Here is a 13,813-nt window from a genome sequence, read left to right on the forward strand (position 1 = left end):
TAGTAGACAAATTTATTATTGTTTTCAAAACAGTGATTCTCAACTAAGGGAAGAGACTGGAGAGCATATATCCCATAGAAACATGGGATTAGGCAGCAGTGTCCTAGAAGGACACATCAGAATCTCATGGGGAAAATTTTCACATTACACACATTCCCTTTTGAGAATCACTGCCAGAGTGAACCTCCTCTTACTAATAAGACGATGAGCATATCCTGTAAATCTGTTCAGAAGGTTGAGAAGTGGAGCTTTATTATGATAGTGGGGGATATTAAGCACACCTCCATTAAGACATCAATAGCTTAATAATTGGTAAAAAATTTTTTGAACCCATGGGAAACAATCCCACCTTACCAAACTTTCTCAGAACATAAACAATTATTTTTATATGAATAACAGTAATAAACAACCAATAATGGTATGACCCAACAAAGCTGACACAGTATAATGTAATATTAACCAATGGGATCAGAGAGTTAGCAGGAAAAAATGTAAATGTGTTTCAGAGAAAGACTAGAATGAATTCCAAATACTTACTCAAATCTTTATAAAGCTTTCCTCTTCATTTTGATTTCTCTTATTTGAGGTCAAATTTACTACTCTCTCACTAAGAAATTAACAGAGTAATTTTACAAATTGAACTCAACTGAATCTCATCTCAGGTCCCAAATAACTAGTTTGTTCATTTATTGGATTAGGTCCCAGTATGTTTCATTCAATAACCATTTGTTGAGCACCTACTGTGGGTCAGACTATTCTTGGCACTAGAGTGCCTTTACAGCTGTGAAGAAAATAACCAAAATTGCTTGTCCTTATGGAACTTATATTCTATGAGGGTAAGGAGCAAACAGACAAAAAGCAAATAAATAAAATACAATATATGTAAGTTGGTAAGTGCTATAGTGAAAAAAATAAAGCAAGGAAGGTAGAAGGTAGACAGGCAACATGGGGTGAGAATGAGACAGAGCTTGTGGGGTGGAGGAGGGTTAGTGGTTGCAGTTTTAAATACCATGGTCATAAAGCTTTCATTCGGACGCTGACACTTGAGCTAGGACCTGAAGGAGCGGAAGAAACAAACCACAACTATGCATCTATTTGCTTTAATGCTAACTCTTTTTCTGTTGAATATATCATTTGAAATTGGTCAATAGCTAAAATGGCAAAATGATACTGTTTTTCCTTACAAGTCACCCAGATCCATTCTAATCAAACCAAATAGGGAAAAAAGACATTCTAATTATTGGTAACCCTCTGAATCTCACTGTTGAGATATGTTGACATACCTGGCTTTTGAGGAGAAAGTTTAAATGTGTATTTTATTCCTTTATGTCACAAATATATTCATTTTTTGATACTCCCTAAACATGTATTTCAAATGTAGAAAATTTTGTTTAGTCTTAAATGAGCCCAAATTTCATCATGGGCTAAAATTTTAAGACATAAAATGACTGCCGAAACTGAATTTTAATCATATAGATGAATCACAACATGCATCTTTAGCTGGACATGTATTATGGATAAGACTAGCTTTCTACAGAGAATAATCACATGTTCTAATTACCATTTTGGTTATACGCATAATTAATAATATTCTGTCTTAATGGGACACACTGAGTCTTCAGACAGTTGCAAGCTTTAACTATGCATACTGCCAAATCCAACTGTCAGCTGCACTGCCAAACACAAAGGAATCTTGATGTAGTGTTTTAGCATTGATAACAATATGCATATCTTTATACATGATACAATGGAAAAATTAATTGCTTTTCTTCCTTCAAAATTTTCTCCACACTTAATAATTTTACGTTGCTTGATTGATTACTCACCCTAAATTATATATACTGGTGAGTGATCTTATGAACAACAAAAACATGAATGTAAATGTGACCCAAGATTCAAAGAAGAAAAAAATATTGTAGGACTTACTGATTGTAAACTTTCATTTTCACGTAAACAAGCTGTGTGAAGTTCTGATTTCAAGGTTGCAATGTGACTTCGATGAGATGCCATTTCCTTTTCTAATGTAGCAATTCTAGTGCTTGCAAGCTGGTAGACATGCACGAAACTTTTAATCATAGCCTTAAGAAATAAAAATAATGCCACATACAATTCAAATAAAGCTGTCCCCAAAGGAGAATTTCCATAATTTGAAAGCAAAATCATTAAAATTTTAAAATAAACAACTTTTCATCCTCCTTTAAAATAATAAAGCTAAACCTCACATTTTATATTGAGAACCGTGACTATTTTAAGAAAGTTTGGGAGAAAATAATTGAGACTTTTTTCCAGAATATTTATTTAAATAAGGTGTACTTTGATCTATTGTGCTTAAAATTTAGAATGCAGTTTTTAAAGATGGCACACTTATTACCTTTGTAAAGTTAAATTCAAGTTGCAATTTGACCTAAATTTCAATCTTAAGACACACAACAGATGGATATATAAGCAAGATATTTCAAAATGAGCTCAGTAAAATTTTCAAACCACCTAGAAAACAATGTTTTGAAACAAAAGAAGCTGAACTAATCCTATGATTTTTTAAGAGTAAATAATATGATTCCTATATTGTAAGAAAAGCATAATTATTTTCATTCATATAACAGAGGAACATCCTTGCATTACACTGGATATAATGAAATAAATAACATAAGCAAGTGCTGGTAACTTTTTCTCTACCCTAAGTAGTGTAATATTTGGGAGAATTGTTGGGCCTCTGTATCACAGTTTAATCATATTTTGTAGACTTTTGCTTCTAAAGCAAGCTGTAGTGAATTTTAAGTCCAAGAATACTATTACACCTTTGAAAGACTAAAAAGTCTTTCAACATACTTCAAATACAGTAAAGTAAAATGAAATATTTCAAAGACATATTCAAATATAATTTTATGTTATTTACAAGAAAACCATGTTCCAACTGCAGCCACAACTTAGAACAATGGTAGACAGTCTGAAAATTTCCAAATTATATTCAATCTGAAGAGTCTGGTTTGAGAGAGCTTTAAGAAACTAGATATTTGGGCAATTCTGAATGCATATGAAATAATCTGGTGAACAAAAAGTAAGAAACAACATACACAATGTCTGAGAAACAGAAGTAGGTGAGTTATTTGTAGTTAAAAGAAAATTCATAGCTTTTTGCCTAACAAATTCTTATTTGCCCTCAAAAACCCAGTTCAGAAACCACCTCTTTGGGCTCTTTTGAGCCCAAAGGCAGTGTTAACTTCTATTCTGGTTCTCTGTGGGTCCCTCATGCTTGCTTCTACTATTGCATTTATTGCTTTGGCAGAAATGCATTAGTTTACATGTTTATAGTCACTACACTAAGGAGCTACCTAGGCCAGATACTGTGTCAAATCTAATCATGTCTGTATCTTCAGGGATGGCTTGAATGACTGACAGGAATGAAGGAAGGAAGGAAGGAAAGGAGGGAGGGAGTGGAGGGAGGGGAGGGAGGGATGGAGGGAGGGAGGGAGGGGAGAGAGAGAGAGACTGGAAAAGATGAAAAGCCACATTAGTCATATTCAGTTTGGCAAAAAATACCTTATAGAAAAGGATGAAGATACTTGGGAAAATATAACCTTAACACTCTAGTGAATAAATTACTACCCATACTTTATTCAAAGTCAAAAAAAGAAGCAAAAGCATAGCTGTAGGCATAAAAAGATAAAGTACACAAAAGTTCATTCTATTACCCAACACTAAATAAGCATGGTATTACCTCATGTTTGGGAACATCTCACATGTCCTAACATTCCTTACCTTGAGTCATTTTAAGGTAAGCTGAGGGCTAATACTAACACAAAATATGTCCCTGGGTTTCAAAAGTAGATAAAAATCAGAAATTACAAAATCATATCTGTTTCTTCCTACACCGAGTCTCTCTCTACTTCTGTAAATTCATTTATCTTCTCCACTGAGACGGTGGACCAGGAATCACAAGTCCTATTTTTTTCTGGTTCTCATGCTGCCACTTACTTAGCTTTATCTTGTTGGGCAATGCCATGTCATCTCTCTGAGCCTCCACCTTCTCCCTCCAGAAAATGGGAAGAAAAGTCAATTTTTTTGCTTATTTCTAAAACTGTTGTGAGGATCAGATAGTTAAAAATCTAATACAAAGCCATTCTCTTAACGCTTCAGCTATGTTGCACCTAATATAAAAAAGCCCTCTAAAAATGGTAAGCTAGTAAATTTCATTGTAGTATTACCATTGTTCTATTTTTAAATTCTCCACTAAGATCTTAATGAGACAATCTGTGATAGGTGGCTTGTATACATGTGTTCCTGTTATATAAGGACCTAAAGTGCATAAAATGCATGAAAACTTACATAAAGGCCTTATTTAATAAAAAGAAGAAAGTACTCTTCTATCAATAATAGGCTCTTGGATTATTATCTCAATGTAAGTCATAATAGAACTGGCCTCTAACATATAAAAAATTTCAACATTTAAAAAGTTGTCCTGGGGCTTCCCTGGTGGTGCAGTGGTTGAGAGTCCGCCAGCCGATGCAGGGGGCGCGGGTTCGTGCCCCGGTCTGGGAGGATACCACGTGCCACGGAGTGGCTGGGCCTGTGGGCTGTGGCCGCTGGGCCTGCACGTCCGGAGCCTGTGCTCCGCGGCGGGAGAGCCCACAGCGGTGAGAGGCCCGCGTACCACAGCAAAAAAATAAAAAATAAAAAGTTGTCCTATTTCTTAAATTTGGAGAAACACATTTCATGAATTGTCACATACATGATATTCTAAAAGGAATTATAATATAAAAGGTATTCCTTCAAATCTCTTTTTGAAAAAATAAAATATTTTTTGAGAAGTTATATCTGAATTTTATGTGATGGATGGAACAAAAGTCATAATTATTTTGGCTCCTTCCTTGATCTGCTTTTAATAACTAAATTCTAATATTCAGTGCAGTATTAAGAGAAACCACATATTACTTCTTTATAACATTAAAAAGAATAAAATAATAATCTACTTTTTGCTTAGGATTTAGAGTCTTAAGCATTTAAAATCTTTAAAGCAGTATTTGAGAGATGAAAGCAATTTTCTATAACACTTACTGTATAGGATATTTTTTTCAGAGCAGCAAAGGTAAGGTAATCAATACAGAAAGTATGTTTCATGGAACTAGTGTAAGTAAAATATACTACATACTTCTAAAATGAAAACCTCCTTCAGAACTGAAAGGTAGGGAGGAGTGTCAGTGAAATCGCAAAGCTATTCAAAGAATCCACAGCTCTTTTGAAGAATAAAGAATGTTAACTTCCAGTATTAAAAAGTGATTCAAACTATGTTATAAAGGATGCCAGTGAAAAATCCAACTCTTTAATACAAAAGAAAGGTGCCAGCTTGGTAGAAGAAATGGAAATGACAGCTGGAATCAAGTGAGGGGGTGCGAGGAGAAGGGAGTGAGCATCTCATGACCTCTTCTCTATCAATCTCCTGAAGTCTAGCGCTATACAATACCCCTCACTCCTGTATTAAAACATCACACCTTTTTACATTAGGAAACAATGACAAAGCAGCATGATCCTGTCAAAAGCAAGCCCATCACTTGAGAATTTACCCCATGTCATCTTTGGCCCTTGGGATTTTGACTATACCATGCAGTGAGATGTGAATCTCAGTAGGGTTTATCTAGTTATATGAGAAACAGAACAAAAAACATTTTCTGGACAAAAATAGCCTTTTGTTTTAGAGATAATCTACTGTGTTTATAATCAGCATACCAAGATGAGAAAGTTCAAACATATAAAATTCCACATCCTATCTATTTCAAGGAAAAGCATAAGTGTTTTAGAATACAAAAAATTCTGAGATACAAACAGGTGACTGTCACTTGAGGACTAGTATGTTATTTATATAATTTGTTATGTACATATTATGTAGTTTAGACTGACTTCAAAATTGGACTTCAGGGAAAGTAGGAGCCTTGGGAAGCTGATGTTAGGAGAAGGAGCAATTAGTGGGAAATGTCATAAGGCCTAGATGCCAACAAAATAGTAAATTTTCTATTTATATTTTTGAGTAAGTAATTGGGAAGCAAAAACCTCTGACATTTACTTTAAATTTTGTAATTACGGGTATACTTCATTTCTATATACTATATAAAGTAAGTATACCATGTAAAATAGATATACCAGATATACCAAATATGTAAAATATAATAAATCCCCATAATATGGGGAAAATGATTCCTACCTTACAAAGATTTTGTGGGGGTTAAATGAATATTAATACATGAAAAGACCGTAACTATCTGGCACACAGTAAACACTCAGGTAAATGTTAGCTATAATAATGACAACGATATCAAATTAGGAAAATTACTATTTTAACTCATAAAGATTCAATATTTCTGAGGGGTATTATTGGACATATAAGTATTTTAAATACAAGTTATTCTACACATTGAATATATTAAAATTCTTTCAAAGATAAAGAATTTTAGAGGCTAATGAATATTTACTTCCTAACAACAAAATGTCCCATTGATAATAAAAAGTTACTATTTAAAGAACGAAATAAGCCATTTGCAGTGACATGGATGGACCAAGAGATGGTCATACTGAGTGAATTCAGAAAGAGAAAGACAAATATCATACGATATCACTTATATGTGGAATCTAACAAAAGGGTACAAATGAACTTAACTACAAAACAGAAATAGAATTACAGATGTAGAAAACAAACTTATGGTTACCAGGGGGTAATGGGAGGTGAGGGATGAATTGGGAGGTTGCGATTGACATATACACACTACTATATATAAAATAGATAACTAATAAGGACTTACTGTATAGTATAGGGAACTCTACTCAATACTCTGTGATGGCCTATATGGGAAAAGAATCTAAAAAAGAGTGGGTATATGTATATGCATAACTGATTCACTTTGCTGTATACCTGAAACTAACACAACATTGTAAATCAACTGTACCCTAGTAAAAAAAATTTTTTTAATTAAAAAAATTAAAAAATAATTAAAAAATAATAAAATAAAAGTTACTATTTAAGATGTCTTTCCTACGAATGAAAGTCTTAGGATGATAACATTCTCATAGTTTTTAGCATCAAATTTTATTCCTTGGCACCTGGAATTAAAGGAAAATTATTTTCTTCATTATCACAAAATTACTCTGTAAGGTTGCTCATTTAGTTGACTTACCTTCATTCCAATATTTTATAATTGTAGGGATACAGCAGAGAATGAGGGTTAAAGGGTCTCTTACTAGTAGTCTGCAAATAGCAACTACGTCCCCCAGTCAAGAGCCAGTCTAAGATCTGGAAATGGACTGTTTAGTTTGGATGTTTGGTTTCTGGCCCTGGCCCTAAATACTATTCACCATGACATTCCAGTACAAAGTTATGTAGGAAAGACTCAATCAGGATGGCAGACTGCCATCTACCTCCTTGCTTTACCACACAGAGTTGTGCGTGTGTGTGTGTGTATGTGTGTGTGCATGCATGTGCAGGCATCAAAGCTGATAAGAATGCTTTCAGCTGAAAAGAATTCTGAGGAATCAATAAGGAAGAGAAAGTAGAAGGGGCCAGAAACAAAATTTTAGAGAAACCCTATCCAAAACACAAGCAAGAAAACACTTCCACAAAGGTATAACCAAGTACAAGTGGGCTTGAAACTAAGCATAAACAGCTATGAGAGGAGGGAGAGGGCCTTAACTTGGTTTTATCAGTAGCCCTGAAACCTCTTACTCTGAACAAAAAGTTATTACTAATGATTGTTAATGAAAGAAATATGATTGGATATGCTTTACAATTTAAAAAATCTTGTATAACTTTTTGTGATACAAGTATCCCTGCTCTTTGAAAGTTTGCCTTATGCCACTTCACTTTCACGAAAGACCTGCATTTGTACCGGTTTTCGCTAACCGAAAGAAATCCGAAGACGATTTTCGTTTTTACCAAAAAAGGCAAAAAAGCAAAAATAGCGTTCACTGTTTGTTTTGCAGTGAGCCCTTTTGGAGGCAGTGCTCACCCAGAGCAGTGAGAGTGGCCCCTCCAAGCTCCTTCCCCAGGAACTACTCTCAGCATCTCAGCACCAAGTCCACACAGCTTTGAACTGTGTCTGTGAGCATCTGTGCTTTGTCTCCATTTATTTTGTTCATCCATTAGCAAGATGGGGCCTAGGGTAACTGCTCCTTCATTTAACGCCATTTCAGCTTATGACAGGTTATATAGGAATGCTCTGCTTTTGGATAGTGGGGAAACCTGTTTGGAAGTCTAATACTGAATCCTCACCCTGACCACTCCCGTGACATGGTAAATAGGGAAGATGCACTTGGCAAAAGTACACCACTGGTTGTGTTTATTAAATCATGACATGCATGTTTCAATCCTATCGATCAAGTAAATGAAGTTTTAATTGGAATTTTGGCTAAAATATTTCCAACTTCCCTGAATTAATCAACTGTTCTTTAAATTAATATATGTCCTGTTTTTATATTTTCACAAATGCATTTTATCCTAAATACATTTTATATTTTTAACAAAAATTCAAACACATTTTTTGGTTCAAAAATTTTGCTTCTGGGCTTCCCTGGTGGCGCAGTGGTTGAGAGTCCGCCTGCCAATGCAGGGGATGCGGGTTCGTGCCCTGGTCTGGGAAGATCCCACATGCCGCGGAGCGGCTGGGCCCGTGAGCCATGGCCGCTGAGCCTGCGCGTCTGGAGCCTGTGCTCCGCAACGGGAGAGGCCACAGCAGTGAGAGGCCTGTGTACAGCAAAAAAAAAAAAAAAAAAAAAAAAAAAAAAAAAAAATTTGCTTCTGAAGTTTCTATGTGTATACACATATATGAATTTTTATAGATTTAGATCAATTTTGGAAAAATTCCAAAATTCTGGAAACACTTTCAAACAACTATTTTCATAATGCTCCATAAAACTCCTTCAATAAAGCAGTTCATTTTTTTAAAAACTTCTTGTGACAGAATGTGTTTTGTCTTGGCTTCTTTAAAAAAAAATTTATAGATAGAATGCTTTTGATAGCCACTTGCCATCAAAGAAAAGGTCTACAGATTGGAACCCTTCTCTTTATGTTACAGAAAAGTACATAATTCACACTCAAGTTCAAGAGTAATTTGAAGCACTTTGTCACAAGAAAAACAGCAAACCTTATATAGAAGATCTTAAAGACTACCTCTTATCTCATTGTAAACTACTGTAAAGACTACACTATGAAAAATAATTTAATCCATAAATTACTTAACCATATAGGGTATATAAGAGTTCGTGGTGAAATACAAAGAAAGTAAATAAACAAGTGAGGACACCATTCTCAGCCCTGCTGCACTGTAGAATCCTTCCACCTTTTCCCAAAATACCTAACAGGAAATATTAATGTCTAAAAAATGGACCAAGTGATGACACCAGTGCCAATCCATATCAAAGAATAAAAATTTTATCTCTTACTTTATTAAAAAAAAAAAGGGAAAGTCCATTGTCTTACATACACACTGGGATGTATTTAGTCTCCAAAGTGAGTTAAAATGGAAAAAAAAATTGGAGACTTCCATATATAGATTTTATTTTATATTATATTTAGTTCTTTTAATAGACTACATTTTTTAGTGCAGTTTCAGGTTCACAGAAAAATTGAGTGGGAAGTACATAAATTTCCCATATACCCCCTGCCCCTACACACCCAAAAACATCCCGCACCAGAGTGGTACATTTGTTACCATCAGTGAACCTACACTGACGCATCATCACCCAAAACCCATAGTTTGCATTTGTGTTGACTCTTGGTGGTGTACATTCTATTGGTTTGGACAAATGTATAATGACATGTACCCACCATGGTAGTATCACACAGAAGAGTTTCAGTACCCTAAAAAATTTCTGTGCCTACTCATTCTTCCCTCCTCCCCAACCCCTGGCAATCACTGATCTTTTTACTGTCTCCACAGTTTTTATATTAACTTTTTAATCTTTCTTTTAAAAATCTTTTAAAATCATACCTTTAAAATATTCTATTTTTTTGTTTTATGTTATAGAGCTTATTTAACAATAACACAGTATACAATTTATAAAGGTATAAATATACATACATACATATATTGGAGATACTGGTTCAAAAATAAAAGTAAGCAATCAACAAGTATGGAGAGCACTCCTCTGCATCACAGGGTGACTGAGCTAGGCAGCTCTTCCCCTACTGGTGTGAAAGAGAGTGGCAACAGCTGTGTTTGTGCCCACAAACCAAAACAGAGAGTGGCCTAGAGTCAGAAGGGCACAAGTTGCTGGAGAGGGTGTGAAAAAAAGGGAACCCTCCTACCCTGTTGGTGAGAATGTAAATTGGTACAGCCACTATGGAGAACAGTATAGAGGATCCTAAAAAAACTAAAAATAGAGCTACCATATGATCCAGCAATCCTACTTATGGGCCTATATCTGGAGAAAACCATAATTCAAAAAGATACATGCAGACGTCAAGATGGCAGTGTGGGAAGATGCTGAGTTAGCATCTCCCCACAACTAGGGTGCCTGCCAGCTGCTGGTGGGGGACCCTGACACCCAAGGAGATGGGAGGAACCCCCAAGTGAACCAGTCACTCAAGTCCAGGGAGCACAGAGAGTCCCATACAGGACAAACTCTAGGAAAAATACACCAAGACAAATATTGATCAAACTAACAAAAATTAAATTCAAAAAAAAATATTAAAAGCAGCAAGGGAAAAACAAAAAAATAACATACAATGGAATCCCCATAAGGTTATCAGCTGATTTTTCAGCAGAAACTGCAGGCCAGAAGGGAGTGGCAGGATATCCTTAAAGTGATGAAAGAGAAAAAGCTCCAACCAAGATTACTCTACCCAGCAAGGGTCTCATTCAGATTCTACAGAGAAATCAAAAGCTTTTCAGACAAGCAAAAGCTAAGAGAACTCAGCACCACCAAACCAGCTTTACAACAAATGCTAAAGAAACTTCTCTAGGCAGGAAACACAAGAGAAGAAAAAGACCCACAAAAACAAACCCCAAACAATTAAGAAAATGGTAACAGCAACATACATATTGATAATAACCTTGAATGTAAATGGATTAAATGCCCCAACCAAAAGACACAGACTGGCTGAATGGATACAAAAACAAGACCCATATATACGCTGTCTACAAGAGACCCACTTCAGATGTAGGGACACATACAGACTGAAAGTGAAGGGATAGAAATATATATTCCATGCAAACGGAAATCAAAAGAAAGCTGCAGTAGCAATACTCGTATCAGAAAAAATAGACTTTAAAATAAAGACTGTTACAAGAGATAAGGAGGGACACTACATAATGATCAAAGGATCAATCAAAGAAGATGTAACGATTAGAAATGTTTATGCACCCAACATAGGAGCACCTCAATACATAAGGCAAATGCTAACAACCATGAAAGGAGAAATCAAAAGTAACACAATAATAGTAGGGGACTTTAACACCCTACTTACACCAATGGACAGATCATGCAAACAGAAAATAAATAAGGAAACACAAGCTTTAAACAACACAATACACCAGATAGATTTAATTGATATTTATAGAACGTTCCACCCAAAAGTGGCAGAATACACTTTCTTCTCAAGTGCACACGGAACATTCTCCAGGATAGATCACATCTTGGGTCACAAATCAAGCCTTGGAAAATTTAAGAAAACTGAAATTGTATCAAGCATCCTTTCTGACTACGACACTATGAGACTGGAAATCAATTACAGGAAAAAAACTGTAAAAACCACAAATACATGGCGGCTAAACAGTGAACTACTAAATAACCAAGAGATCACTGAAGAAATCAGAGAAGAAATTAAAAAATACACAGAAACAAACGACATTGAAAACATGACGACGCAAAACCTATGGGACACGGCAAAAGCAGTTCTAAGAGGGAAGTTTATAGCAATTCAATCTCACCTCAAGAAACAGGAAAAATCTCAAATAAACAATCTAACACTACACTTAAAACAATTAGAGAAAGAAGAACAAAGAAAACCCAAAGTCAGTAGAAGGAAAGAAATCATAAAGATCAGAGCAGAAATAAATGAAATAGAAATGAAGAAAACAAGAGCAAAGATCAATAAATCTAAAATCTGGTTCTTTGAGAAGATAAACAAAATTGATAAACCCTTAGCCAGACTCATCAAGAAAAAAAGGAAGAGGACTCTAATCAATAAAATTAGAATTGAAAAAGGAGAAATCACAACTGATACCGCAGAAATACAAAGGATTATAAGAGACTACTACAAACAACTATATGCCAATAAAATGGACAACCACGAAGGAATGGACAAATTCTTGGAAGGATACAATTTTCAAAGACTGAACCAGGAAGAATTAGAAAATATAAACAGACCTATCACAAGTAATGAAATTGAAACCATAATAAAAAATCTTCCAACGAACAAAAGTCTAGGACCAGATGGCTTCACAGGTGAATTCTATCAAACATTTAGAGAAGAGCTAACACCTATCCTTCTCAAACTCTTCCAAAAAATTGCTGAGGGAGAAACACTCCCAAATTCATTCTACAAAGCCACCATCACCCTGATACCAAAACCAGAAAAAGATGTCACAAAAAAAGAAAACTATAGACCAATATCACTGATGAACGTAGATGCAAAAATCCAGAACAAAATACTAGCAAACAGAATCCAACAACACATTAAAAGGATCATACACCATGATCAAGTGGGATTTATCCCAGGGAGCAAGAATTCTTCAATATATGCAAATCAATCAATGTGATACACCACATTAACAAATTAAGGAATAAAAACCATATGATCATCTCAATAGATACCGAAAAAGCTTTTGACAAAATTCAATACCTATTTATGATAAAAACTCTCCAGAAAATGGGCATAGAGGGAAACTACCTCAACCTAATAAAGGCCATATATGACAAACCCACAGCAAGCATCATACTCAATGGTGAAAAACTGAAAGCATTTCCACTAAGATTAGGAACAAGACAAGGATGTCCACTCTCACCACTATTATCCAACATAGCTTTGGAAGTCCTACCCACAGCAATCAGAGAACAAAAAGAAATAAAAGGAATACAAATTGGAAAAAAAGAAGTAAAACTGTCACTGTTTGCCGATGATATGATACTATACATAGAAAACCCTAAGGATGCCACCAGAAGCTACTAGAGCCAATCAATGAATTTGGTAAGGTTTCAGGATACAAAATTAATGCACAGAAATTTCTGGCATTCCTATACACCAACAACAAAAAATCAGAAGGAGAAATTAAGGAAACAAGCCCATTCACCACTGCAACAAAAAGAATAAAATACCTAGGAATAAACCTGCCTAAGGAGGTGAAAGACCTGTACTCAGAAAACTATAAAACACTGATGAAAGAAATCAAAGATGACATAAACAGATGGTGAAATATACCATGTCCTTGGATTGGAAGAATCAATATTGTGAAAATGGCTATAGTACCCAAAGCAACCTACAGATTCAATGCAATCCCTATCAAACTACCAATGGCATTCTTCACAGAATTAAAACAAAAAACTTTACAATTTGTATGGAAACACAAAAGACCCCGAATAACCAAAGCAATCTTGAGAAAGAAAAACGGAGCTGCGGGTATCAGGTTCTCTGACTTTAAACTATACCACAAAGCTACAGTAATATAGAAGGCATGGTACTGACACAAAAACAGAAATATAGATCTATGGTACAGGATAGAATGCCCAGAGATAAACCTACGCACATATGGTCATCTAATTTATGACAAAGGAGGCAAGAACATACAATGGAGAAAAGATAGTCTCTTCAATAAGTGGCGCTGGGAAAACT

General features: G+C 35.1%; 1 protein-coding gene across 1 annotated transcript in view; it reads right to left on the bottom strand.

The window, feature by feature from the left end:
• Positions 1 to 13,813, bottom strand: part of CCDC171 (coiled-coil domain containing 171) — a 346,670-nt gene that overhangs the window by 42,389 nt on the left and 290,468 nt on the right. The window contains exon 26 of the mRNA XM_060101112.1: positions 1,927 to 2,079. Within this exon, the coding sequence (XP_059957095.1) occupies positions 1,927 to 2,079 (153 nt within the window). The remainder of the gene's footprint in view (positions 1 to 1,926; positions 2,080 to 13,813) is intronic.

This window comes from Mesoplodon densirostris, chromosome 6, assembly GCF_025265405.1.
Source record: "Mesoplodon densirostris isolate mMesDen1 chromosome 6, mMesDen1 primary haplotype, whole genome shotgun sequence".
NCBI lineage: Eukaryota > Metazoa > Chordata > Mammalia > Artiodactyla > Ziphiidae > Mesoplodon > Mesoplodon densirostris.